The sequence below is a fragment of the Sarcophilus harrisii genome, chromosome 3 (assembly GCF_902635505.1).
Source record: "Sarcophilus harrisii chromosome 3, mSarHar1.11, whole genome shotgun sequence".
Taxonomy (NCBI): domain Eukaryota; kingdom Metazoa; phylum Chordata; class Mammalia; order Dasyuromorphia; family Dasyuridae; genus Sarcophilus; species Sarcophilus harrisii.
Window position 1 is genome coordinate 605017529 of NC_045428.1, and position 27012 is coordinate 605044540.

A 27012-nucleotide genomic window follows, 5' to 3' on the forward strand; every position below is an offset into this window, starting at 1 on the left:
CCAGCGCAGCGCCGCCCCCCCCCCCCCCCCCCCCCCCCCCCCCCCCCCCCCCCCCCCCCCCCCCCCCCCCCCCCCCCCCCCCCCCCCCCCCCCCCCCCCCCCCCCCCCCCCCCCCCCCCCCCCCCGCGCACGCGCGCCGCTGTTACACGCCCCCACGCAGCCACCGCACTTTGGCAAAACTTCCCCACCAGCCCCCGTCCCTCACACCCTCCCCTCCCCCACTCGGAGCCTGCACACCCGCACCAGATTCCCACTCTACCACCAGACCGCCCCGAAATGGTGCGGAAGGGGAAGAGCCTCAAGAAGGAAGCGAGACGTCCCCGGACGCGCTTGCGCAAGAAGCCCTCCTGCCCTCCCCCCTCCCAGCGCGGAAGGAAGAATAGAAATAAAACCGGGACCCAGGAAGCAGCGCCTGCACCTCTTGGGCCTCCCGGCATGCGCTGCGGCTCAGCGGCGGAGGCGGGAGTGACGTCACTAGGAGGCCTTTCTTGACGCAGTGAAGACTCTATCCCGATTCCTTCTATTCCTGGCTCCGCCCCCCCGCCCCCCCCCTCCGCTTCTTTCCCGCAGCTTCCCGAGCCTTTGGGGATGAGCTGGGGACGGAATGTGGGGCCCTTACAGGAAAGAGACCCGGATGTGACGGGAAATTCCGGAGGGAAAAGTGCACGTGGAAGTTCAGTGTTAGCTCATTTGCATAATTACAAAGGAGGGCGCGGCCCCCCTTCTCCTGGGAGGGGCCCCTGGCCACGGGACCTTCAGTGAGGGGGGGCCGGGAGAGACCCACGCTCGTGCTCAGCCCCCCCCCCCCCCCCCCCCCCCCCCGGCAGCTGCTCCTTCCTGCGTCCGTGGGGGGCAGGGAGGCTCCCTCCGAGCTCCCGCCTGAAACCCGGGGCTCTGGCCCCCCTGGAAGCGCCTTCTTCAGCCCCGCTGAGAAGGGGTAAAAGCCCCTGTTTGTTTCTAAGAGGCTGCCTCGGGCGCCTCCTGTCGGGGAAGCGGGAGCCCCCGGGGGGCGCCGGGAGATTTCTGGGGAACCGCGAATCTTCCGCTTCTTTCCAGGCCCATCCCGCGAATCCCCCCGGGGCGGGTCCGGCCGCGCTGCTTGTGGTCCCTCTCCATAAACCTCAATGATCTGATCTCTTGTGGGGGGAGGGGATGGAATTAGCCTGTCATGAGTTTTGGGGAAAAAAAGACAAAACCCCCAAACCAGGAGGAGCCCATTTAGAACCATTTGTGCTTCGGCCGCCCCAGCTTCCTGACGCCCACGTGCTGGGAAGGGCAGGGAGCCAGCAGGGGGCGTGTGCGCGGGTGGGGGAGGAGCTTGATTTTCACCGGGTTGGGGGCTGGGCCAGTCGTCTCTGTGCTTCCCCCCAGCAAGGCCTGGGTATGGGCCGATGACCCCCGGCCGCCGGGGATGGGCAGACGAGCCTTCCGTCCTGACCTCACACCCGGTGGAGTTGAAGGGAGCTTGGTGCACTCACAGGAAGAGAGCTCTCGGGCTCCAGCTCTAGCCGCGCAAAGGCCGATGACTGACCCTCAGGGAGCTCAGCGCTCTTTTCCAGAGGCAGCTGCATGGGGCAAAGGCCGGCTCCTGCACAACATCCGGGGCCCTGAGCTCGTGATATCACACCTTCTAGCTCTCAGTAGCTGCAGGAGGGAAACCGTCCTGGGTCCAAATCTTCATGCTGGAGTCTGTCAGATCTCAGCCAGTCAGAGCCAGGAGGAGTTTGGCTCCTGGAAGGATGTCACCTTCAAACACGGGCACTGGGTGGGCCCCATCATCCCCAGAGTTGTTCACAACCCCAGGGGTATGGCCAGAGGCAGGGAGGCAGCCAGGCAGGATGGCAGGGAATGGGGCAAGGGGCTAAGGGTCTCAAACATGATCCGTGTCACCCTTTCTTTTCTTTGGGCCAGGGGGCTTCTGTGAGCAGCACAGGGGGCTCTTTGGTGATCTCATGGAATACAATATAGAAAGCATGGCCCCAGCTCTCCACGTGCCTCCAGGTAGTAACTATTCCATATTCACTGGGGTATTTCAGGGTCAGAACTCCTCATCTCTCAGCCTAATCCCCCTCTGAGCCTTCTTCCCGGCTTTCACTCACCATCCCACCCTGATGTCCGGGATGCCCACAATGGAAGCAGAGATGCCCAGGAGCACTGCCTTCTGCACGGCTGACTCTGGCCACTTTATAGCCAGGGTGAGCAGTTGGAGAACAACATCCTCATCCATGGGGAGCCTGGAAGGGCCAAGTTAAAACCCTGGAGGGAGAAGTGGAAGGCACCTCCAGGGAGGGAGAGGCAAGGGAAAGCCTGGAGAACGGGCTCTGGGCTCTCCGAGGACCTGGAAGGGCACCTTGAAGAAGGAAGGCCTGGTATGTGGGAAAGGCTATAGGAAACCTCTGCTGCTGCCTCCTGAGGGACTGTCAGTCCGCTCTCATAAGGATCCCTCTCATGCCTTTGGGGGTACTGTTTCTTTCTCAGTCACCTGTTCCTCAGGAGTTAAGCTGGGCCCCCGAGCGCTCCATCCCCACAGGGATCATTTCTGTTCTCTGCCAGGCTGCTTTTTGCTGTTTCCAACCCTGAGTAGTTCTTAGTAAGTACTGGCCTCCTAAGGGAGGGCTTTGGAGTAAGTGACCACGAGTTTGTTTACTCCTCCCATCTTCCTTGGTGCTTCTCATACCCAATTTCTTCTGTTGCCCAAGACCTTTCTTCCTCAGTTCTGCTACAAGTGTAGATCTGGTCCTGGGATCTCAGTCCCAGATTTTAGGGAGAGTGTGGGGGTAAAGGACACAGGGCTCTGCTTTGGATGCAATTAGAGGGGGAAGGGCACATGGAAGTCCCTGAGGCTCCCTTCCCCATTTGACAGAGGAGGCAAGGGAGACAGCCTTGTTCCTTGCCCAGCATTACAGAGCTACAAAGCACTGGAGCCAGGATGGGGCCGCAAGTTTTGCTTAATCTAGTGCCCTTTTCATTCAAGTAACGGCTCTCTTCAAAATATCAAGTTGATTCAAATGTCCTCATGTTTTAGCAACTGACTACTATGACACCAGGGACCCAAGGAAAGATAATCATAAAAACAGCCAGGATTTCCATAGTGATTTCATGCTTGCAAAGTGTTTCATAATTATTGTCCAATGTAATCCTCATCTCCACCCTGGGAAGCAGAGCCCCTTGTTCTCCCCATTCCACAGATGGGGAAATTCAGGCAGGATCAGGTTACATGAGAGGCCAGGAAGGGCCAGAGAAGGAATTGGAACTCAAGCTTTGTGGTTCCAAACACAACATTTAATCCAGGGCGCCACCGAGCGGCGTAAAGACAGATTACAGAAATTCATGTTTGGTTAGCAAAGCATTTTTACAAGGATATTTTGTGGCAGAAACCACAGTAAACACCCAATAATTGGAGAACGGCTGAAGAAATCAGAGTCTGTTGTAACGTTCTCTGGTTGGGTTTTCTTGGGGTCTCTGGGAGTCTTGAGACCAGCCTTTGTTTCAGTTCAGTAATCACCACAAGAACAGCCAGGTGTTAAAGTCCAAATCCTTTATTGTCTCCTTGCCTGGGGGTGGGCAGCTTTCTGGAAAACCTTTCAGAAGGGCCTTGGTCTCAGCAGGGGAAGTGCAGGTGGCCAGTCCAGTCACCAGAAGCCTGACTGAAGGTGAAATGAATTTGTCTCCTTGGCTCGGAAAGCTTAAGCTTCAGCTCCTGCCTCCAATTCTCTTGTTTCTTCTTTTTCTCTACCTCTCTCTGACTGAACCTAGCAGAGGCTCCTAGTTTATATGCTCTACACTGAGTATCAACCAATCATATCACTAGGAAACCATTATTTGTTGTAAGATTAAATCAATCATACTGAACTTAGAGAAATATTGAGCACTGTAATAGTCTCTTTAAAATGTAATCTCTTATTGGGGTTTCCTTGGGGGTCTCTGGAGGCAACCTTAGTTTCACTTCAGTAATCACCACAAGTACAGCCAGGGATTAAAGTCCAAATCCTTTATTGTCTCTTTCCAAGTCTTGTCTCCTTTCCTGGGGCCCGGTTAGCTTTCTTAGAGGCCTATTTCTCTCCTTGGTTCTGAGAGCTTAAGCTTCTGCCACCTTCTCTGGCTTCTAAATCTCCCCAACTGAATCCTGGTTGAAACTCCTAGCACATATATGCTCTCTTAAAAGTGTGAATCTTGTAGAACTATAGTAAGTACTAAGTACCCAAACTGAACTAGAGAACTGTTAAGCACCATGCTAAATAACCATTGTCTCTATCAATTCCACTGACAGCACCTGGTTTCAAATTCTGGCCCATCACAAAGAACCAAAGAACTAAACTAGATAACCATTGTATCATCAATTCCACTAAGTTTAATACCTTGTAAGAAGTTCAGAGTTCTGACCCATAACATCTCCCGCTTTCTTTTGTTTTAGAACATAAGGTGGTCACTCTCCCTGACTTCTCAAGAAGGTAAGAACCCCAAAAGGAGGTGATCACGCCTTCTCTGACTCCTCAAAAAAGGGTGAAAACACCAAAAAAGGAGGTGATCAAGCCCTCCATGACATCTCAGGAAGGGAGATGAAAACACCAAAGGAAATGGGAAATCAAATCAGATTAGCAGGTTTCTAAAGGGTTTCACTTGAAACAGGTATACATAATATCAACTTGGGAGGTATTATACATAATTACATATGCACATAGTAATCCAGGCTAGTAGTGATGTAACAAATAACACGAATCACTATGAGGAATTGTCCATACGTCCTAGAAATGTTCTTGGGAATGTGCAATCTGTACTTGCCCAACCCCAGGAATGGCTCAGCCACCTCCTGATCACTGAAAGACCCCATCTTCCCTGGCCCAAACCAAGGGGGAAGATCATCCAGTTTATGACCATCTAGTCAGTGGAGAGATTCCTGCACTGGCCATCCTGAAACCCTTTGGCCCTGGTGGTTTCTGTATTTTAGCCAAGGCATTTTATAATAACCAATGAAATGCTGTTCTATTGATAGGATACTTGTATTCCTGTAATAGAGCTGAGAAAAAAGGAGCACCTCAGATGGGAGAGCCAGGTCTGGGGTCTACATAGAGGAGAACCAGACTCCTCTAATAAAGGGTTTGGGCTCAGAACTCTGCCTCAGTTTCTCCTCTATGCTATTCTGTGTGATTTTCCTCCCCTCACAATAGGATGGAAATTTGGGCTATTTCATGAATATTTCGTTCTGTTGAAAATCTAATGAAGGCTGTGCTGCAGAAGGAGACCTTCCCTTGTGAATGAGATCCCCAAGTTTCATCTCCAGCAGGATTTCTCCAGAGGGCAGTCAAGTATCAGCTCTAGAAGCCCTTGAAGGAAGCTTCAAGCACAGCCTTTATCCATCTTCCTTCTACTAAGCAATAAAGTTGCCTGCTGATCACCCTCTTCCAGGGAAAAGTGCAGCCACATGAACATATTTCTAAGACTTTTCAATGAATCCTCAGAGAGAAAGTAAAAGATGATCTCTGGTTGAAACCTTTCTCCCATGAGTGCCCAGGAATCTGCTGCTTAACGTGATCTTTCTCATAGGGAAAAACCATTGAATTCCATTTGAGTGTCTTTGCTTATCCATGACAATGATCAGATTTTTCTCTAACATGAACTCTGAGGTGGGAAATAAGAGATGATTGGTGCTGGAAGGTATTACCATGTTGGTCATGTGCATAAGGTCTCCCTCAAGTGGGGACCCTCTTCTCTTAAATATGCTTAGAATGATAAGTTCAAAGCTGTGCTATATTCACCACATTCATGAGGTTTGGCTCCACTGTGGATTGTCTAATATTCAGCAAGACTGGAGCTTCAAGTGAAATTGTTCCACATTGACTACATTCAAAACACTTTTCTCCAGTGTGGATTATGTGATGTTGAACAGGATCATTTGTCTGAAAGCCTTTCCTCATTGAATACATTTACAAGGTTTCTTTCCAGTGTGGATTGCCTCATATACAGCCAGATGGGAACTCTTTGTGGAAGTATTTCACATTTATTATTATCATACTACTTTGCCTTAGTGGGGATTTTCTGATGTTTACCAATCTTGGATTTGTAGCTAAATGCCTTTCCACATTAATTTCATTTATAAGTTTTCCCTCCAGGGTGGATTCTCTGATGTCAAGCTGGAAAGGACCTTTGTGTAAAATCCTTTCCTCACTGACTACGTTCAAAACCTCTCTCCAGTGTGGGTTCTTTGATGTTCAACAAGATTTCACTTCTGTGCAAAAGACTTTTCACAATGAATGCTTTCAAAAGTTTCTTTCCAATGTGAATTCTCTGGTGTGTAGCAAGACAGGCACAGCATGTAAAAGCCTATTCACATGGATTACATTCAAAAGGTTTCTTTCCAGTGTGGATTCTCTAAAGTTCAGGAAGATGAAACAAAGAGTTGAAAGTCCTTCCACAATGATTACATTTATAAGGTTTCTCTCCAGTGTGAATTCTGTAATGTAAAGCAAGACCTGTAGTCTGTATGAAAACCTTTCCATATTCATTATATTTGTAAGGCTTTTCTTCTGTGTGGATTCTCTGATGTTCTGTAATGTTGTAATTACATCTGAATACTTTTCCACACTGATTACATTTATAAGGTTTTTTTCCGGTGTGGATTCTCTAATGCTAACTAAAAGTGGAACTAGATGCAAAAGTCTTTTCACAGTGATTTCATTCAAAAGGTTTCTCGCCAGTGTGGATTCCCTCATGTAGTTAGAAAGAATTGCTGTGTGAAGATATTCCCACCTTCATTATATTTATAAAATTCTCCAGGATGAATCTTCTGAGATCTATCAAGGTCTGAGGTCCAACTATAGGCTGGCCCACACTCACCAAATGAAGCTTTTTTCATTCCAGCATCAACTCTAGATTCATAAGGAAAAGATGAATGATGGGATGATATTTCTTGACATTCACTATATTCATCAGGTTGCTTTCTTCTCTGAATTGCCTGCTGAGTAATGAGCTTAGAGATCTGACTCAAGTTCTTTCCATCTTGACTACCCATACAAAACATTTCCCCATGACCATTTTTCTGATGTCTAGTGAGGTCTGAACTCTTGCTGAAGGACATTTTCCATTGATTATCTGGATTCATTAGAATTTTAGCAGGCTTCTCTTGGGAATCAAAAAGCTCTACCTGTCCAGGAAAACATTTCTGATATTCATTATCCAGAAGATGGTTATTCCCTGAATTCATATTCTTATAGTGATTTAGGAAAGAAGATTGAATCTCCTTCTACTTTCATCCAATTCACAGTCAGACTTTGAGTTATCTACTTGGATGTCAGGGGCATGTATTTCCCTCAAAGTCAAGGCACAGGGACCATCTTTCATGAATCTTTGCAGGTCACATTCTTCCACAAAAAGTTGCAGCTTTCTTGACATCTCATTCCTTTCAAACTTTGGCTCCACATCTGAAGAAAATGAACCATCAAACACAAAGGCACAAAAAGTTATACACAGATAATTGAAAGCAAAAGCAATGACGACTTAAGACTTAGGTAGCTCATGCCCTTCTCCCTACTAACCTCAATAGAATAAAACTTCATGGATATATTCTTGTAGCAAAAACTGGCAAAAAAAAAAAAGTCTATTGACTTTTTCTCTGTAAGGAGAAGAGATCTACAGGATGTGAAAGTGATCTAGGAGATGGACACCACAGAATATTGGCCCTTCAATAGAAGGGGCAGCCACAGGCCAAAATAACAGCCAGATTCAATATCAACAGATTAAAGTGACTCTCCATGGGAGAACAGTTTGTTTCTAACTTGGAAGCAGCAAGGTTTGCAACATTTCAGCTGAAAAGGTCTGGGCAACTTTCAGAAATTTGTCATACAGTACTCATCTGGGATAGAACACTTGGAAATAACAAAACTGGTCTGATGCAAATGGTGGGGAATTCAGATGGTATGAAACAAAAACTCAGAACTCTACAGGACTTGCAAGTAAGTTCCCTCAATCATTTAAGAAGCCAGAATTTAACTCCACAAAAAGCTAAGTGCAAACAAAACTTGGGAGATCCAGAATTCTGGGCTCAGTAAGAGGCCACATAAAATTCAGGTTTGTGTTGACTACTTTTACAATGCCTATTTATGGGCCAAAGACCTGATAGGGTGAAGCTGAACTACTCAGTGCTGCTGGAGTCACATTCATCAGTGATACCAACAGGATCCTGGAGAGATGGGCTGAACACTTTTGTAGCACTCTCAGAAGATCATGGGAGATCACTTCACACCTACATTTTTAAAGTTTTGTAGAATTAGAAGATAAAAGATGTTTTTTCACAATTATTCTGGTGGAAAATCATTATTTATTCAAAACAAATGGAGCAAGTTATAGAGATCAAGTAAGTTTTATGATAAAAGTCTGACATTGAAAATAAAGAATTTATAAGAATATTGTTCATTACTCTGGGAGATAACTATGAACCATTACAAAGAATTCTCAATCCCTCTATTTATGTCCGCCTGCACTTAAGAAAAGATAGGAAAAGATAATGAAGAATGTTAGAAGGTATGAGGGAAAACTAGGATGCTAATATGCGGTTGGTGGAGTTGTTACCAGATCCACCCATTATGGAGAGCAATTTGGGATTAGAGCAAAGGGATATAAAACTCTGCATATCCTGTGATTTAGCAGTAACCCCACTGGGTCTGAATACCGAAGAAATCATAAATGAAGGAAAAGGACCCAAATGGGGAAAAGTACTTGTAGAACCTCTTTTTGAGTGGCAAAGAATAGGAAAATAAGTACATGGCCATCAATTGAGGAATGGCTAAAGAAATAGAAATGATCTGAAGATAACAACTCCTCTCAAAACAGATTTGGCAAGATGGAAAAAGAAAAGAACTCCTTGAAAAACAGCATTGGTGACTAAGAACCATTACATTGAATTCCCAAACTTTATATTTTTGCCTGCCTACATTTTGGATTTCCTTCACAAGCTAATTGTACAATATTTCAGAGTCCGATTCTTTTTGTACAGCAAAATAACGTTTTGGTTATGTATACTTATTGTGTATCTAATTTATACTTTAATATATGTAACATCTACTGGTCATCCTGCCATCTAGGGGAGGGGGTGGGGGGAAGGAGGGGAAAAATTGGAACAAAAGGTTTGGCAATTGTCAATGCTGTAAAATTACCCATGCATATAACTTATAAATAAAAAGCTATTAAAAAAAAACAAAACAGTCTTGGTGAAATGGAAAAGAGAATTCCCAAAAAAATGGAATTGGTGAAATGGGGAAAAAAAATCCAGTAAACAAAACAAATCATTTAAAAGTTCAACTGCCAAATTCAAAAGGTAATTTTAAAAAAGCTAACTGAAGGAAGAAATTCACTAAAAAGTAGAATTGAACAAATGGAATTGAATGACTCAACAAGACATCAAAAATCATGTTTTTCCTGACAATGAACACTGATCATGTGAGTCATCTATGGCTTCAATTGTTGAAATGGATATAAATAATTCAATTTAAAAAAGGTACAAGGCAAGAAAAAAGTGGATGGAGAGTTGGAGCACCCAGAGGACCTAGCGCCTAAGGCTGAGATGTACCAGAGTATGCATCCATTCTTTCCTGTTTATCCTGTATTTGGCCTTACAACTAAAACTAAGACAGGAAATGGTCCTTACCCAGGGACAGCAGATTCTGGACATTCTCCAGTGTGACCTCCTTGTACAGCTCCTTCTGAGAAGGATCCAAGAGCCCCTACTCCTCCTCAGTGAAGTCCACCATCACATCCTTGAAGGTCACCAACTCCTAAACCATCAAAAGGCATAAGATTTGAGCAGAGACTCTAGAATCTGTCTAGTCCAACCTTCATCAACCAAGAGGAGAAAACTGAACCAGGGTTGAGATGTCTCTTAAAAAAAAAAAAAAATCACATGACCTTTATGACTGTCATAGCCAACACTTTACAACCAGACATTAAGGACTCAATGAGATACTGAGAAAAGCCATTTCTGTTTGAAGTAAGAATCACGTTGGAAAACTAAAAGCTTGTAAAAGTTTCTTACTGTACAATGCCTGTCCTGATAAAAGGAGGGAAAATGTCAGTGACATATCAGTGAGGTAAGAGAATGTGTGTAAGAGAGAGAAGGGGAGGGGAAATTCTTCCCCATTAGAAGTGTCATAAGGGACATATTAAGGAAATTCTACGAAGAGTTTGGGGGAAGTTGACAAGGACTTTATATTCTGAGTCAATAGAACCTGAAAATGGATCACTCAGAAAAGAAGAAACCAAAAAAAAAAAAAAAAAAAAAAAGGTAAATTTGCTGAAATTATAAAATATTTTTAACTAGATGAAAGCAAGAGAAGTATACTAGAGATATATTGCTCCCAATATGTCCACAATGGAGTAGTATGAGACTGCTTGCAGCCAAGTGAAGCAGCATTCTCTACTCTTAGCATGAAAGGCTGGGATGACATAGGGCAGGATGGGTCATGGTCAAAAACATCTGCTCTCTTTATTTTATCATTGCCTTCACCCGTTTATGGAATGGATTCAGAGACTTCAATACTGAATTACTGAAAAAAAAGAGTAAATATGGGGAAAGGAGGATTTCCTTCTTCACTTAAAATGTCATATTTTATCACTTGGGGTTGGAGATGAATGAAACCTTATTATTTAGTTTGGAACTCAGTACCATAAAATTAGATTTACACTGAGGGATGGTATGTCTTCCAGAATCTCAATTTTCCCAAGAGCCATTTCTATTAGTAGACAAGAGTCTACTGTCAAAATTTGATCTTGGCCATGAGTATGAATGGAGAAAGAGGAGAAGCTTGGTGCCTCAGGATTGAGGAAAAACGGGCCTCTTAGCCACTTTGGGGAAGTTCTTTGCTCACATAAGTTACAAGAGCCTTTTCTGGTTTCCACAGGTTCCCTCTTCCTGAGCAAACATTGCCTAGAACCTCTTCCCAGTAGAAGCCCTGAGGAGAACAAGTGCCTCTTTTCCTTGACATAATTGTCTCTTAGAAATGCAGGGCTGTGCTTGCACTCCCCTGGTAGGTGTGAGCTTGGAGGTCAGAGAGATCAGGTGACTGACCTGTGCTCTCCCTGACTACCCCTCATAGAAGTGGTCTTGGGGCCCCCTTCATGCCATGACTCCTGCTTCCCTCAGCTCTCAGCCCACCCAGAGGCCCTCCTGACTGGGGAGATTTCTCAATGGTACCTAACTTCCACCATCCCCCCTAGTGCTGTTGTCTGGCCATCTTTAGGTCACTCCCTCCCAATCTCCTTCCTCCTTGGAACTCTGGGAAACACAATCACACCATGTGCACTCATGTCCCCCAACACATACCACTGAGGCTTTTAGCCAGCAAATGGAGCTCTTCTGAATATTTAAGCAAACGTAACTAAGTCCACTTGATTCTACACTGGCTGTGCTCAATGTCAATACATTCAATGGCCCCTTTATTCTGTTCCTTCTGCTAATCCCTTTAAGAAGAGTCATGCAGTCACTTCCAGTGGGATTATTCTGCCTGACAGGCAAATGTTGAGTAACTTTGGGACTACCCAAGCAGCTACATTTGTCCTTGGCCTGCTCTATGGAGCTTTGGGGAAAACCTCTGTACAGACCTTTCAAATTCTAAATGCACAAACCCACATATTTTGTTCTTTTCTGTATAATGTCTCATTTTCCTTTCTCTGTGCCCTAACCAGATCTCACCCAGAACTTCTTTGTGAGTCCGAGTACAAGACAAAACCTAGCAGAGACAAAGGAGGCTCAGGACGAGAATCTGTGTCTATGTCACTTGTGGCAGTGTGAGATATGCATGTTCCTCACTCACCCATGGAAAAGGTCACCGTTCTGAGTGGATAAATAGAACTCAGTTTAACCTCTAGTTGGATCCTGTGCTACCTTATTCTGGGCGTTCCCAGCAAGGATCCTGACAATTCTCACAACAGGATAAAGGGAGATCCTATTTCCATGGCCCCCTGCTCATGGCAGATACCACAGAACCAGCCCCCAAAGCCGGGCCAGTCTTCTCCCACCTTCTTTCCCGCCTCCTCCTGGGTCCAGGGACACTGACTTCTGGTTGAGCCAGAGCCATAACTCTGGCATCCAGGGCCTTCTCTCATCCTGGGAATGTGCTCCTTCTTCCTCTGGGCTCCCAGCCTCCTTCCCATCTCACCTTCTGGAAAAAAAAGAGACCTTCCTGGTCCCTAAAATGGTGGAGCCTTCCCTCTGAGAGTGCCTCCTGTCTACACAGTACAGAGTTGTTATAGACAAACCTGATGGGTTCACTCAGGGACTAAAGGGACCATTACTTTGCCAACCTATTGGGGAGGGAAAAGAAGGTTAAAAAGTGCTTGGCACCCAGGAGCCACATTCTCAATGCTCATTGATGGGTCCTGACACCTGGCAAAGGAGAGGGATTCATAGAGCCCCGGGAGCAGCCATGAGGTCTGAGCGGGCAGGAAATGGGCAGCACCAGGAGGGTGATTCCTCTAACAGGAGTAAACTTCCTGGGCTCTCCTGGACACCTTCTGGGCTGATGCTGCTCAGCTCTGGGCAGGGACTGCACTCACCTGGGACAAGGGGCTCTGGCTATCAAGGGCCATGTCTCTGATTCCGGGGTTGGGTCCTCTGCCTGCCGGGCTGGGGAGGGAGAGGGACCCCAGAGAGGGAGGACGGGGTCTGAGCTTCTCTACCCAGACTGGATGCTGACCTGCCCATAATGAGAGATACCTCCTGGGGCAGGGACAGTGGGGAGAGGCTGCACCCCAGGAGGAGGCTGAGAAATCTCAGAAAGAAGGAAGCAGAGAGAGCTCAGTTGAGAGAAGGCAGAGAGATTAAGGCTCAAAGGAGAAAGAGATCTCACCTGTAGGGGCAGGGAAATCCTCCCAGAAGCCAACACTGGACACTAAGATCTCCTGCACTCTGGGGAGAGGACCAGCCCTGGGGGCAGAGCCCTATGAGCCCAAGGTCACAGGGCCTTCACTGGAAGTCTAGTATGACACCTTGGCCAACACTTTCATCCCTGCCTGTATCATTTTCCCCAAGTGTAACAGGGGCCCCCACCTCCCAAAGGCTCCAGAACTGCTGAGTGATGTCCCAAGACCACCAGGAAGGAAAAGGGTCAAAAGGCAGAGCTGGATGGGAGGCCTAGACCCTGAGCAGCCCCTCCCCCTTCCAGTCCTGCCTGGGAACCTCCACCACTCCTACTGTCTCGCTGAGTTGAAGAAGTTGAGCTCCAGCCTCAAGTGTTCTCGTCTCAGACCCTCTCTCTGGCTGAGTTGTCCCAGCTTATATGCTCTATTTCAATTACATCATTACAGTATACTGAGTATAAACCAATCATTATATCACTAGGGAACTATTATTTGTTCTAAGATTAAATCAATCATACTGAACTAGAGAATTCAGCTGATAAACTAGATAACCAGTTTCTTATCAATTCCACTGACTTACACCTTGTTTAAATCAATCTTACTGAGCCTTCCGTATATTTCTCCAAAGTTCCTGCCCTTTACACAGATACAGAAGAAATTTGGCATGCATCTACATTTCACACCCCAGAGCAAAACGAGCTCAAAATGTGTACACCATTTAGGCATAAGGGTGATATTGTAATGCTGGAGAAACTGAGGCAAGATAGAGATTTGAAAGTATTTAATTTATTTGAGAGGGAGAGGTTGTGTTGGGGGCATGTTGCCGCCAGGGCTGATGTCACAAAACATCCAGCAGGAAATGTGAGTTTCCCAAGAAACATTTATGTCTCTAAGCTTAGTAGATAGAGGCAGGGTAAGGGGGGGGGGAGTTGAAGTCAAAACTCTGGTAATCAGGAATCTCCAAGAAGGGACCATCAATCAGGTTCTGACAGGCTAAAGATAGGACTATAAATTCTAACTAATTGGGAGGACTTAGGAAGTGTCCAACTAGATCCAGGAATCGTGGGACTTAGATATAGAGACAATGCCAATTAGGTATCTGAGATAGAACATCTGGAGTTTTATCTTCTGGAATGTCAGATCTCCACAATCCTAATTATCTCAGTTCTAATGAGCAGAAAAAGGGGGTTGCAACAAGGGGGATTGAAGCAGAACAATTCAAGGAACTGAGGCAAAACAATTTTGGGAAACAGGAAGGACAATTAAAGAAACTGAGGCAGACATTCTCCAATTGAAAAATGGTCAAAGGATATGAACAGACAATTCTCAGATGAAGAAATTGAAACTATTTCTAGTCATATGAAAAGATGCTCCAAGTCATTATTAATCAGAGAAATGCAAATTAAGACAACTCTAAGATACCACTACACACCTGTCAGATTGGCTAAGATGACAGGAAAAAATAATGATGAGTGTTGGAGGGGATGCGGGAAAACTGGGACATTGATGCATTGTTGGTGGAGCTGTGAACGAATCCAACCATTCTGGAGAGTAGTTTGGAACTATGCTCAAAAAGTTATCAAACTGTGCATACCCTTTGATCCAGCAGTGTTACTACTGGGCTTATATCCCAAAGAGATTATAAAGAACAGAAAGGGACCTGTATGTGCACGAATGTTTGTGGCAGCCCTGTTTGTAGTGGCCAGAAACTAGAAACAGAGTGGATGCCCATCAGTTGGAGAATGGCTGAATAAATTGTGGTATATGTATATTATGGAATATTATTGTTCTGTAAGAAATGACCAACAGGATGATTTCAGAAAGGCCTGGAGAGACTTACATGAACTGATGCTGAGTGAAATGAGCAGGACCAGGAGATCATTATATACTTCAACAACAATACTATATGATGACCAGTTCTGATGGACCTGGCCATCCTCAGCAACGAGATCAACCAAATCATTTCTAATGGAGCAGTAATGAACTGAACTAGCTATACCCAAAGAACTCTGGGAGATGACTAAAAACCATTACATTGAATTCCCAATCCCTATATTTATGCCCACCTGCATTTTTGATTTCCTTCATAAGCTAACTGTACAATATTTCAGAGTCTGATTCTTTTTGTACAGCAAAATAACGTTTTGGTCATGTATACTTATTGTGTATCTAATTTATATTTTAATATATTTAACATCTACTGGTCATCCTGCCATCTGGAGGAGGGGGTGGGGGGTAAGAGGTGAAAAATTGGAACAAGAGGTTTGGCAATTGTTAATGCTGTAAAGTTACCCATGCATATATCCTGTAAATAAAAGGCTATTAAATAATAAAAAAAAAAAAAACAACAAAAAACAACAACAACAAAAAAAAAAAAAAAAAAGAAAGAACTCTGGGAGATGACTAAAAACCATTACATTGAATTCCCAATCCCTATATTTATGCCCACCTGCATTTTTGATTTCCTTCATAAGCTAACTGTACAATATTTCAGAGTCTGATTCTTTTTGTACAGCAAAATAACGTTTTGGTCATGTATACTTATTGTGTATCTAATTTATATTTTAATATATTTAACATCTACTGGTCATCCTGCCATCTGGAGGAGGGGGTGGGGAGTAAGAGATGAAAAATTGGAACAAGAGGTTTGGCAATTCTTAATGCTGTAAAGTTACCCAAGCATATAACCTGTAAATAAAAGGCTATTAAATTAAAAAAAAAAAAGAAAAGAAAAGAAACCGAGGCAGAACAATAAAAGCAAACTGTGGCACAACAATATTATAAGGAAATTAAGAGAACAAGGGATAGTTTGCTATCAGATTTTTGGAGAAGAAAGAAGTTTTTACACAAACAAAACCAACACAGCTAATATTAGAAGGAAAACAGAACGCTAGGTAAAAATTTCAGACCACTGTATCTGATAGTGACCTTATTTCTAATTATATAATGAACTGAATCAAATTTATTAGAATTCAAGTCATTCTCAATTGATAAATTGTCAAAGGATATAAACAATTTTTAGTTAAATTAAAGGCATCTATAGTCATATTAAAAAGTGCCATAAATCACTATTAATTAGAGAAATGCAAATTAAAACAATCCTGGGGTAACACTTCACACATCTCAGATTGGCCAAGATTACAGCAAAAGATAATAAGTATTGAAAGGTTAGTGGGAAAACTGGAACACTAATGCATTTTTGGTGGAGTTGTGAACTCAACCCACTATTCCGGAGCAATTTGTAACTATGCCCAAATAGCTATAAAACTGTGCATTCCCTTTAATGCAGCAGTGTTACTCCTGGGTCTGTACCCCAAAGGTCTCAAATGTGCAATAATGTTTGTAGCAACTCTTTGTGTTGTGGCAAGGAATTGGAAAATGAATACATGCCAAGCAGTTGAGGAATGGGTGAACAAGTTGTTGTATATGAAGATAATGGAATATTATTGTCCTATAGAAAATGGTGACAAAGCTGATTTTACAAAGGCCTGGAAAGAGTTATACAAAGTGATCCTGAAAGAAACAAGGAGAACCAGGAAAACACTGGATATAGTACTACCAAGAATGTGCAATGATCACCTGATGAAAGACTTGGTTCTTGTCAGTGGTGCAGTGATCTCAGGTAATCCCAATAGACTTTGAATAGAAAATGCCATCTGCATCCAGAAAAAGAACTATGGAAATTTAATGTAAATCAACACATGCTATATTCACTTCTTTTTTCTGTTGTTTTTTTCTCTCCCATGGTTTTTCCCTTTTGTTATGAATTTTCTCTCCCAACATGATTTATAAAGCAAAGTATCAAAAATTTTTATTTTTTTATTAAAAAAATGTCCACGTTCCCTGAAGGATTAGGCTCACTTTTGCTGGGTGATTCTTGACTGTAATCCTAGCTCCATTGTTCTCTAGTATATTCCAAACCCTCTAGCCCTTTAATGCAGCAGCTGATAAATCTTGTGTCATCATGACTGTGGCTTCACTGTATTTGAACTGTTTCTTTCTGGATGCTTGCAATATGTTCTTCTTGACTAGGGAGCTCTAAAATTTGGCTTTAGTATTCCTAGGAATTTTCATCTTGGGTTCTCTTTCAGAAGGTGGTTGGGAGATTTCTTTAAATTAAACAGAATATCAGGACTGCGGTGTTCTCTTCTTTTGTATATGATTGTTTTCTCTGGGAGCAGGTTTCTTGGGGAGGTTTTTGGAGGCAGCCTTAGTTTCAGTTCAAAGTAATAATCACTTCAAATGCAGCCAGAAGTTAAAATCCAGTCCTTTATTGAGTCCTTCAAAGTCTTGAGCTTCAGACCCTAGCTCCCTCCAAATGTCTCCAGCCAGCACAAAGATGGAATATGGAATGTATCTGTCTCCGCCTCCGAGAGTGGGCTTCTGTCTCTGGCCCTGAGAGTTCCTTGCTTATATGCTGTACACTGAGTACACACCAATCATTATATCACTGGGAAACCATTATTTGTTGTAGGATTAAATCAATTCTAAACTAGATTTAAACATTGTCTCCTCAATTCCACTTAGTACCTTATTTCAAGTTCTGGCCCATAACATCTCCGTGTAGGATCAGACCAATCATACTAAACCATGCTAAATTAGATAATTATTGTCTCTATCAGTTCTAATGACAACACTTTGTAAAGATTCCAACACAGGATAGCTTTCTTAGACAATTTCTTGGATGAAGATATCCAGTTTCTTTTTTTTTTCATCATGAATTTCCAGGAGACCAAAAACTTTTAAATTATCTCTCCTGAAGAACAAGAATAGAAAATAAGTAAATACATCTTCTAAGTCAAGTGTAATTAATTAAATTAACCAATCTCTAGAAATTATAAGAAAAAACAGGAAATAAATTCTCTCTCCTACATCTATTTCCAAGTCAGTTGCTTTTCTGCTGAGATATTTTTCATTGTTTTCTATCTTTTCCTTCCTTTGGTTTTGTTTTATTGTCTCTTGATTTCCTATAAAGTCATTAGCTTCCAGTTGCTCAATTCTAATTTTCAAGGAATTCCATTCCTCAAGCGAACTTTGGCATTTTTTTTTCCAATTTGGCCAATTCTGCTTTTTAAAGAATTCTCATTAGCTTTTTGTATTTCCATTTGCACCACTTTTAATTCTCTTCCTATTTTTCCTTTATCTCTCTTGCTTGATTTTCAAAATCCTTTTGATCTCTTCCATAGCCTCTGACCAATTCTTGTTTTTCTTGGAGGCTTTGGATGAAGGAGCTTTGACTTTGTATCTTCCAAGTATGTATTTGGATCTTCCTTGTCATCATAGTAACTTTTAGTGGTCAGAGTCTTTTTCTGTTGTTTGTTCATTATCCCAGCCTATTGCTGGACTCTTTCTTCAAGTATTGCTCTCTTGTACAGAGTGCACTGTCCCAAGCTTCAGGGTTTTTTTGCAGCTGTTTTCAGAAATTCATCTAGGAATTTGACTAGTAGCACAATTTTCTGCCCTGGACCTGTAAGGAGTGTCTCCACTCTACTGTGGCTGTAAGTTCTAATATGCTAAAGCAACAAAGGCCTTCCTTAGTGCTAGGAAAGAGACATCCTGTTAGCCAAGTCCAGAAGCTGCCACCACCACTATTTGGAAAAATAGACAAAAGAGTCCTGCCAAGCACAAATATGGTGCTCATATCTAAACCAAGAAGAACTAGAACAGAGAAAGAAAATTACAGACCAATCTCCCGCATAAATATTGAATATTTAAACTATAATAATAGCACAGAAATTAGAACAACTTACCAGCAAAATTATACACTATGACCAAGTGGGATTTATGCCAGGAATGCAATGCTGACTCAATATAAGGTAAATTATTGCCACAATTGACCATATCAATAACAAAATGAATAGAAATCATAGGATGATCTCAATAGATGAAGAGAAAGCTTTTGACAAAGTACATCATCCACTCCTATTAAAGACAGTAGAGAGCATAGGGATAAATGGAGTTTTCCTTAAAATAATAGGCAACCTCTATCTAAAACCATCATCAAGCATTATTTGTGTTGGATATAAGCTAGACACATTCTTAATAAGTGCAAGGGTGAAACAAAGATCTTCATTATCACCACTATTATTCAGTATTGTATTAGAAATTTCACTTCTAGCAATATGAAAAGAAAAAGAAATTAAAGATATTAGAAAAGGTAATGAGATAAAGCTATCACATTTTGCAGATGATATGATGGTATTCTTAGAGAATTCTAGACATAATCCAAAAACCTGCTTGAAACAATTAATGTCTTAAGGCAGGATATAAAGTAAACCTACAGAAATCATCAGAATTTCTACATGTTACTGACACAGCCCAGCAGTAAGAAATAGAGAAATTCCATTTAAAATAAATATAGACAAATTAAATATTTGGATGTCTTCCTACCAAGACAAAGCCAAAAACTTCAATAAAATCACAAAACACTGTTCACACACATAAAGTCAGATCTAAACTAATGGGAAAATATCAAGTACTCAAGGGTATGAAAATGACAATCCTATCTAAATCAATTAATTTACTTGTTCAGTGCCATACCAAACGCCCCCCAAAATTAATTTGTAGAGCTAGAAAAAATATTAACAAAATACATATAATCAAGAAAAGGCCAAAAGGTCAAGGAAATTAATGACAAACAACAACAACAAAGGATAATAACCTAGCAGTGCCAGATCTAAAACTCTAACATAAAGCAGCAGTCACTGGAACAATATGGTTTTGATCTAGTGGATCATTGACTAGGTTGGATATATATGATACAAAAATCAATGACTATAGTAAGTAATTTACTATTTGATAAACCCCTTAAACTCCAGCTTCTGGGATCAGAACTCAGTATTTCACACAAAAAACAAACAAACAAACAAACAAAAAACTGGCAAGAAAACTGGAAAAAAATAGATCAGATATTTGGTGCAGAACCACATCAAAACAAGAGTAAAACAAGGTCAAAATGAATACATGATTTAGGCATAAGGGATACTGTAAGGAAATAAGGAGAACAAAGGATAGTTTACCTATCAGATATTTGGAGAACAGAAGTTTTTGCACAGATAAAACCAATGCAGATTATATTATTTTTTCTTCTTTTTCTTTTTTCATTTTATTAAATTTTATTAAAGCTTTTTATTTACAAAACATATGCATGGGTAATTTTTCAACAAAATAGTAAAAATGCTATATTGTGGTCTATACTCAGTTCCCACAGTCCTCTCTGGGTGTATATGGCTCTCTTCATCATTGCACAATTGGAACTTGTTTGAATCATCTTATAGTTGAAGAGAGCCATGTCCGTGAGAACTGATCACCATATGGTCTTGTTGCATTGTATAATGATCTCCTGATTCTGCTCATTTCACTTGGCATCAGTTCATGTAAGTCTCTCCAAGCCTCTCTGTATTCATCCTGTTGGTCATTTCTTACAGAACAATAATATTCCATAACATTCATATACCATAATTTATTCAGCCATTCTCCAACTCAATTTCTGGCTACTACAAAAAGGGTAAACATTTTTGCACATGTTTCCCTTTCCCTCCTTTAAGGTCTCTTCTGGTTTTTTTTTAATTTTGAAATTCATACAAATGAAAATCAAATGAACATTTTAAATTTACACAAAACAGAAAAATATTTCAATAAACAAACCTGCAAAGCCTGAATTTCTTTTTTGAGTAGTAATGAATTCAATAAAACATTTTTCAAAACTTTCTCAGTCCTTCTGATCTATTGCATGTATGTATCCTTACTGTAATAATGTCTTATTATTTTAGATTAGAGGATTAGAGGAAGGACAATCCTATGGCTAGTACACTTCCCACTGCTATCATCTCCTACCCAAACTAGGAAAAAAAAAAAATCTCCAAAAAAAATAAAAGGTTTCACTCCACTGTGGATACTTTGATGTCTGGATACATGGGAGCTGCATCTAAAACTCTTTCCACATTGATTACATTATAAAAGATTTCTCTCCAGTGTGGATTATCTGATGTCTAGCAAGATGGGAACTGGATATAAAAGCCTTTCCACATTGATTACATTTAAAAGGTTTCTCTCCAGTGTGGATTCTCTGATGTGTAACAAGACTGGAGGAAACTCTGAAAGCCTTTCCACAATGATTACATTTAAAAGGTTTCTCTCCAGTGTGGATTCTCTGATGATTAGCAAGACTGGAACTCTGTGTAAAAGCCTTTCCACATTGATTACATTTAAAAGGTTTCTCTCCAGTGTGGATTCTCTGATGTGTAACAAGACTGGAGGAGAATTTGAAAGACTTTCCACACTGATTACATTTAAAAGATTTCTCTCCAGTGTGGATTCTCTGATGGTTAGCAAGACAGGAACTCTGTGTAAAAGCTTTTCCACAGTGATTACACTTAAAAAGTTTTTTTCCAGTGTGAATTTTCTCATGGTCAAGTAGGAATGAAGTGTAATAGAAAGCTCTCCCACATTCAGTCCATTCATAAAACATCTCTCCAGTATGAGCCTTCTGCTGGCTAGCAAGAGCTGGATTCCAACCAAAGGTTTTCCCACACTGATCATATCCATATATTTTCATTTCAGGGTGGTAAGGAAGAGATGAGAGATAGGATGAGGTTGTTTCACACACATTACATTCATCTGGTTCTTTTCTAACAGGCATTTGCTGATGAGTAATGAGATTAAAGTTCTGACTGAAAGCATTCTCACTTTTATTACTTATGGAAAGCATTTCTTCAGTATCACTTTTCTGATCACCATGGAGATCTGAACTCCACTTCACAGCTATATCCCATTGATTACTTGGAACCAAAAGGTCTACCTTTTCAGTGAAGCATTTCTTGTATTCACTATCTTGAAGATAATCATTTCCTGAGGTCATTTTCTTGCAATGATTTAGGATAGAAGAGCAAGTGAATCTCTTTCCAATTTCATCCAATTCACAATCATTCTTTGGATATCTATCTACTTTGAGAATAAAATCATGCAATTCCTTCAAACTGAAATCACAGGGAGCATCCATGAACCTTTGCAGGTCGTGTTCTTCCACAAAAATTCCCAGCTTTTTACTCATTTCATTTACTGTGAACCCAGTTTCTACATCTGAAGAAGACAAACACATACAGAAAATGACATACACACATATATAAACACAAATAGCAATGTTACATAAGAGTCATTGCAGCTTGTCACCAAACTAACTATACAAAACTTCATAGGTGCACTCAGTGCAAACAGTGGCTTTTAACACCCTAAGTCCTTTATAAGAAGAGACAGATTGGAGGCAGCAAGGTGGTGCAGTGGATAGAACACCAGCCCTGAAATCAGGAAAACTTGACTTCGAATCTGGCCTCAGACATCTAACACTTCCTAGCTTTGTGACCCTGAGCACATCACTTAACACAATTGCCTCAGCAAAAATAATATTAAAAAGACAAATAGATAATACGTGAGATACGCATCTCAAAGTACTGAACCAATCGGAAACTTATCCTCTCCCAATGAAATATACACATTCAGCAAAGGCAGGGGCCCCAAGGCCAAGATGACTACTAAACACTTAATGCCAGTAGATTATAGAGTCTTCTTTGTGCTGGAATAGTTTTTGCTAATTTAGAGAGAAAACTGAGCCAACACATGATTGAAAATCATACAGGAGATAAGGAGCAGACTTTCAGGGATATGTTGGATAGTACCACATTTATTCATCTAGGAAAAAGGTAAACATCCAAATTGTTTTGATGAAAATAATGATGAAATTCAGAAGGTATTAAATGAAAAATGAGAACTCTCAAGATTTACAAGATTACAAGAAATTTAATTATCCATCTCTAGGAAGGCATTTGTTTAACTCTCCCAAAAAGTATAAACAAAGGTTATAGACATGTTGGATTTTGGGCCCAGTAAATAAAGGCAGATAAAGTTCATTTTAACATTGAGTATGACCAGCCAGAACTCTTTTATTTATGCCTGAAGATTATGTATGGCCCAAGGACCTATCTAAGCTCCCTAATGCTGATGGAGCCATATTGATTAGTGATAAGGATGTGATAATGGAAGAGATGGGCTGAACTGTTGCATAAAATTCTCAACACACCATTATTAACCACTGCTGAAGCTATTAAGTATTGATTGTAGATTTATGAATTGGTAGCATCCCCACAGTTTCTACCTCTTTGTCACCCAAAAAGAAAGCTGCCATCAAATTTTTAAAACATAAATTTGCTTCTTTTTTCCTAATTACCTTGGCAAACAGAGCTTATATTGTACTTTGGAGACAAAGGGTATATAGTTTTATAAGTCTATCGTCATAATTCAGTTTGTTCTCCAAATTGAGTGGAGCAGTTCATAATTTCAGCAACAATATATTAGTGTTCCCAACATGACATCAAAATGTGTTTTTTAATTGCATTTTGAATATTTTCTCATATGGCTGTAAACAGTTTAAATTTCTTCATCATAAACCTGTTCCTGTCCCTTTGAGTATTTGAGACATGAGATCTTCATCTGAGAAGTTTTCTCTAGAATACGGCCCTTTGTTCTTTGACTGCCCGCCCCTGCCCCCACTGTGCCAGATATGACAGCTTTGGAGGCTGGGACCCCAGAGCTTGCTCTTGGCAGAGTCAGCCCAGAATGCATAGCCCTTCACTTGGGCCACATCTCTATCTAGGGAGATGAGGTCCTTCCTCAGTTCCCATTAAGGTCCAGAAAACATCTGGAGTTTTAATCACTTTCATTGCTCAAAATATATTGTGAGTTATTTATTTTTTGTTTTAGAGGAAATTCTTAGGGAGCTACGTAGCTTCTTTGCTACTGTGCCATCTTACCAGAACCTTCTCCCATTCTTTTCAGCAGGTTTTTAGGGAGTTTACCTTACGAATGTGGCAATAAGGTCAGCTACTTGATTGAGGGTAAATTATGTAATTCAAAAAGGTGCAGCCAGGACCAAAATGGATGGAAACTTGGTGCCCTCAGATGACTGAGCACTCAATCCAATTTCTGGGATGCAACACAGTCTGCATCACTTCTATGCTGTTTGTATTCATTTTGAATTGATAATGAACAGCAAAAAAAAAAAAGAGAAAATGGTCCTTACCCAGGGACACCAGATTTTGGACATTCTCCAGCATGACCTCCTTATACAGCTCCTTCTGAGAAAGGTCCAGGAGCCTCCACTCCTCCTCAGTGAAATCCACCACAATATCCTTGATTGTCACCAATTCCTAAACCATCAAAATTCACTTGATTTAGAGCTGAAAGGGACTCCAAAATTCATCTAGTTCAACCCTCATCAAGATAGAGGAAGAAGTTAAAGCAGAGATGGGAATTGCCTAAAACTCTTATAATCTTCAGGAGTGTCAGAGCCTACACTTAGAACTAGGCATTAAGAGCCCAGTGGAACATTGAGAAAAGCATTTTCCATTTGAAATGAATTTCATATTGGATAATAAAAGTTAGAAAAATGTCTTACTATAAAATGCTTCTCTTAATAGAATTAGGGAGAATAAATGAATTCTATAGAACCTGTAGAGGTGAAAGAGAGAAGATGATGAGACATCCCACCCCAAAAGGAGGGTATTAAGTGATTATGTATGAAAAAAAATTCTATGAAGAATTTGTGAGAACCTGGTAAAGACTATGTATTCTAAAAGAAATCATTAGCAGTGCTCACTGAGGAGAGAACAAAGAAATTATCTAGCAAATTTCCTATGAGTCTAAAATGAAATCTAAACTAGATGGAAGCAGGAAAAGAATTTTAAAGTGAATCTGGCCTCAATTAGCTGGTATAAGACTCTTTCCAGACAAGTGATGAAGCTTCATCTCTTCTCATAAGGTGAGCTTGTTATTGGAATATGTTCTGTAAGAAGATTAATTAGGACACTAACTGTCTCCTAGAAATCTGTGCTTGCACTCCCCAGGTAGGTCTCAGCCAGGAGGTCAGAGAAATCAGGAGGCCGACCTGGACTCTTAAGTGCCCGGCCTCCAAGGTACAAGAAGGGCCCTTTGATGCCACATTCTTGCCCTGATTCCAAGAGCCCATCCAGAGATCAGGCTACCCTGACTGGGGAGACCTTTGAATCTGCCCAATCCTTATTCTCTGACTGCTTCCTGCTTATTCTTTGCCACCTTATCCCAATTTCTTTCCTTCTTTAACTCTGGGAAGTACAATCATGTGCCCCAAATCTTATGACCCAGACTTTTTAACATCTGGTACTAAGAGTTTTCCTAAGTGAATTTTGGAGAAAACATCACTGACTTCATTTAATGCTATGTTGCCATTCTTTTATCAATATACTTCACCTTCAGTATCTCTAGCCCCCCAGTCACTGTGAGAAAACTCAGAGCACTCACTTCCAGTCCTGTTACTATCTAAGAAGGCACAAAGGACTCGGCAAATGTTGCCAAAGTATCTGAGTAATTGAGCACTTATTTTTTTTTCTTTTTTTGTTGTTGAGGAAACTGGGATGAAGTGACTTGCCCAGGTTCACACAGCTAGGAGGTGTTAAGTGTCTGAGCTCAGATTTGAACTCAGATCCTCCTGACTTCAGGGCTGCTGCTCTATCCACTGGGCCACCTAGCTGACCCAGTTATTTTTTTCTTCCTGTGTTTTCTTTCTGACATAAATAGCAATGATAAAGACTTTTCAAACTTGAATTTTCAATTCACATTTTCTTCTTTTGGTAAAGATGTACTTTTCAAGGAAAGCAAAATGATGGGAAATGAGCTTCACTGCAAGTATCTCTGATGAAGGCCACATTTCCCAAACACATAGCGAGAGCTGAGTCAGATGTGTAAGAATAAAAACCATTTCTCGAGAAATGGTCAAAGGAAATGAACAGTTTCTAGATGATGAAACCAAAAAATTTAGGCAAATGAAGTGCTCCAAATCACTTCTGATTAAGACAATGCAAATAAAATCAACTCACAAGTGCCACCTCACACCCCTACCAAGGATCCTGACAATTCCCATAACTGGATCACGTGATGTAGAGGGCTAGAACTCTGGAGGAGTACACTTGAAACAAGGATGCTGACAACAAGGTGTTAACTTAGTGGAATGAATGAGATAAAGGTTCTCTAGTTCCCATATATATCCAGTATGATATCAGGATATAACCACTCTAGATTGGCATATACTCAGGCTGCAGGAATGATGTAATTGTATTAGGGTATTTAAGGGTGAGAGAATGGGAGCAGAGTCAGGCAGGCAGAGTGAACAGACTGTGAAGGAGACAATAAAGGCTTTAGGTTCTATTCCCGACTACCCTCATGGTGACTGTCCTGCTGATTCCAAGGCTGGTTTGGACGACCTCCAGAAAGCTAGCCCAGACAATGCAACATGAGAGTCATCTGTATGAGGCTCCTGGCACACGCAGACCCCACAACACCCGCCCCAGCTTCTCACACCTTACTCGTCCTCTCTGCCCCAGGGACGTTGGGCTCATGGCTTATGCTTCACCAGGACCCTCTGTCCCCTGGCCCTGAGCCTTTTCAATGGTTTCTGTCCTGTTTGCAAGGCGATTTTTTTTCTTTATCTTCCTCTGCATCCTCAGTGGTTCGCACAGAGGCTGGCACAGAGGAGCTCTTTTCTAAACATTTATTGACTTGATCTGAGACCTGGCAAAGGAAAGGGACTCAAAGAGCCCTGGGAGCCGCCGTGTGGCCGGAGGGGGCAGGAAATGGGCAGTGCCAGGAGGACGATTCCTGCCCTGCTGCCAGCCCTGCCAGGCCCCCCTCCCTCTGACAGGAGGAAGCTTCCTGGGCTCTCTTGGACACCCCCTGGGCTGATGCTGCTCAGCTCCGGGCAGGGACCGCACTCACCTGGGATGAGGGGCTCCAGCTGCCGGCGGCCATGTCTCTGGTTCCGGGCTTGGGTCCTGTTCCAGCTGCCCTGGGGAGGGAGAGGGAGCCCAGAGAGGGAGGGTGGAGTCAGACTTCTCTGCCCAGGCTGGATGCTGACCTGCCCACAATGAGAGAGAGAGAGAGAGAGAGAGAGAGACAGAGAGACAGAGAGAGACAGAGACAGAGAGAGACAGAGAAAGAGAGAGACAGAGAAAGAGAGAGAGGAGAGAGAGAGAGAGACAGAGAGAGACAGAGACAGAGAGAGACAGAGACAGAGAGAGACAGAGACAGAGAGAGACAGAGACAGAGAGAGACAGAGAAAGAGAGAGAGAGAGAGAGAGAGAG

The 27012-nt window shown here is 42.1% G+C and overlaps 1 protein-coding gene and 1 long non-coding RNA gene across 4 annotated transcripts in view; one reads left to right on the top strand and one right to left on the bottom strand.

The window, feature by feature from the left end:
- Window positions 1–243: 243 nt before the first annotated feature.
- Window positions 244–5458, top strand: LOC116423063. Its single transcript, XR_004233549.1, has 3 exons — window positions 244–2001; window positions 4415–4451; window positions 5169–5458. It is a non-coding gene; the product is annotated as an uncharacterized LOC116423063 (long non-coding RNA).
- The window catches only part of LOC100926302 (zinc finger protein 664), a 43708-nt gene continuing 21336 nt past the window's right edge, over window positions 4641–27012 (bottom strand). For 2 of the 3 annotated variants that reach the window (XM_031964065.1, XM_031964064.1), the window contains exons 2-4: window positions 26647–26785; window positions 23921–24047; window positions 20464–21927 (exon numbers count right to left, since the gene is read on the bottom strand). In XM_031964065.1, coding sequence (XP_031819925.1) covers window positions 20795–21927; window positions 23921–24047; window positions 26647–26679 — 1293 coding nt within the window. In that variant the 5' untranslated portion in view covers window positions 26680–26785 and the 3' untranslated portion in view covers window positions 20464–20794. Of the gene's footprint in view, window positions 7419–20463; window positions 21928–23920; window positions 24048–26646; window positions 26786–27012 lie in introns of those variants that run through there. The other variant, XM_031964066.1, reaches the window with a different exon arrangement.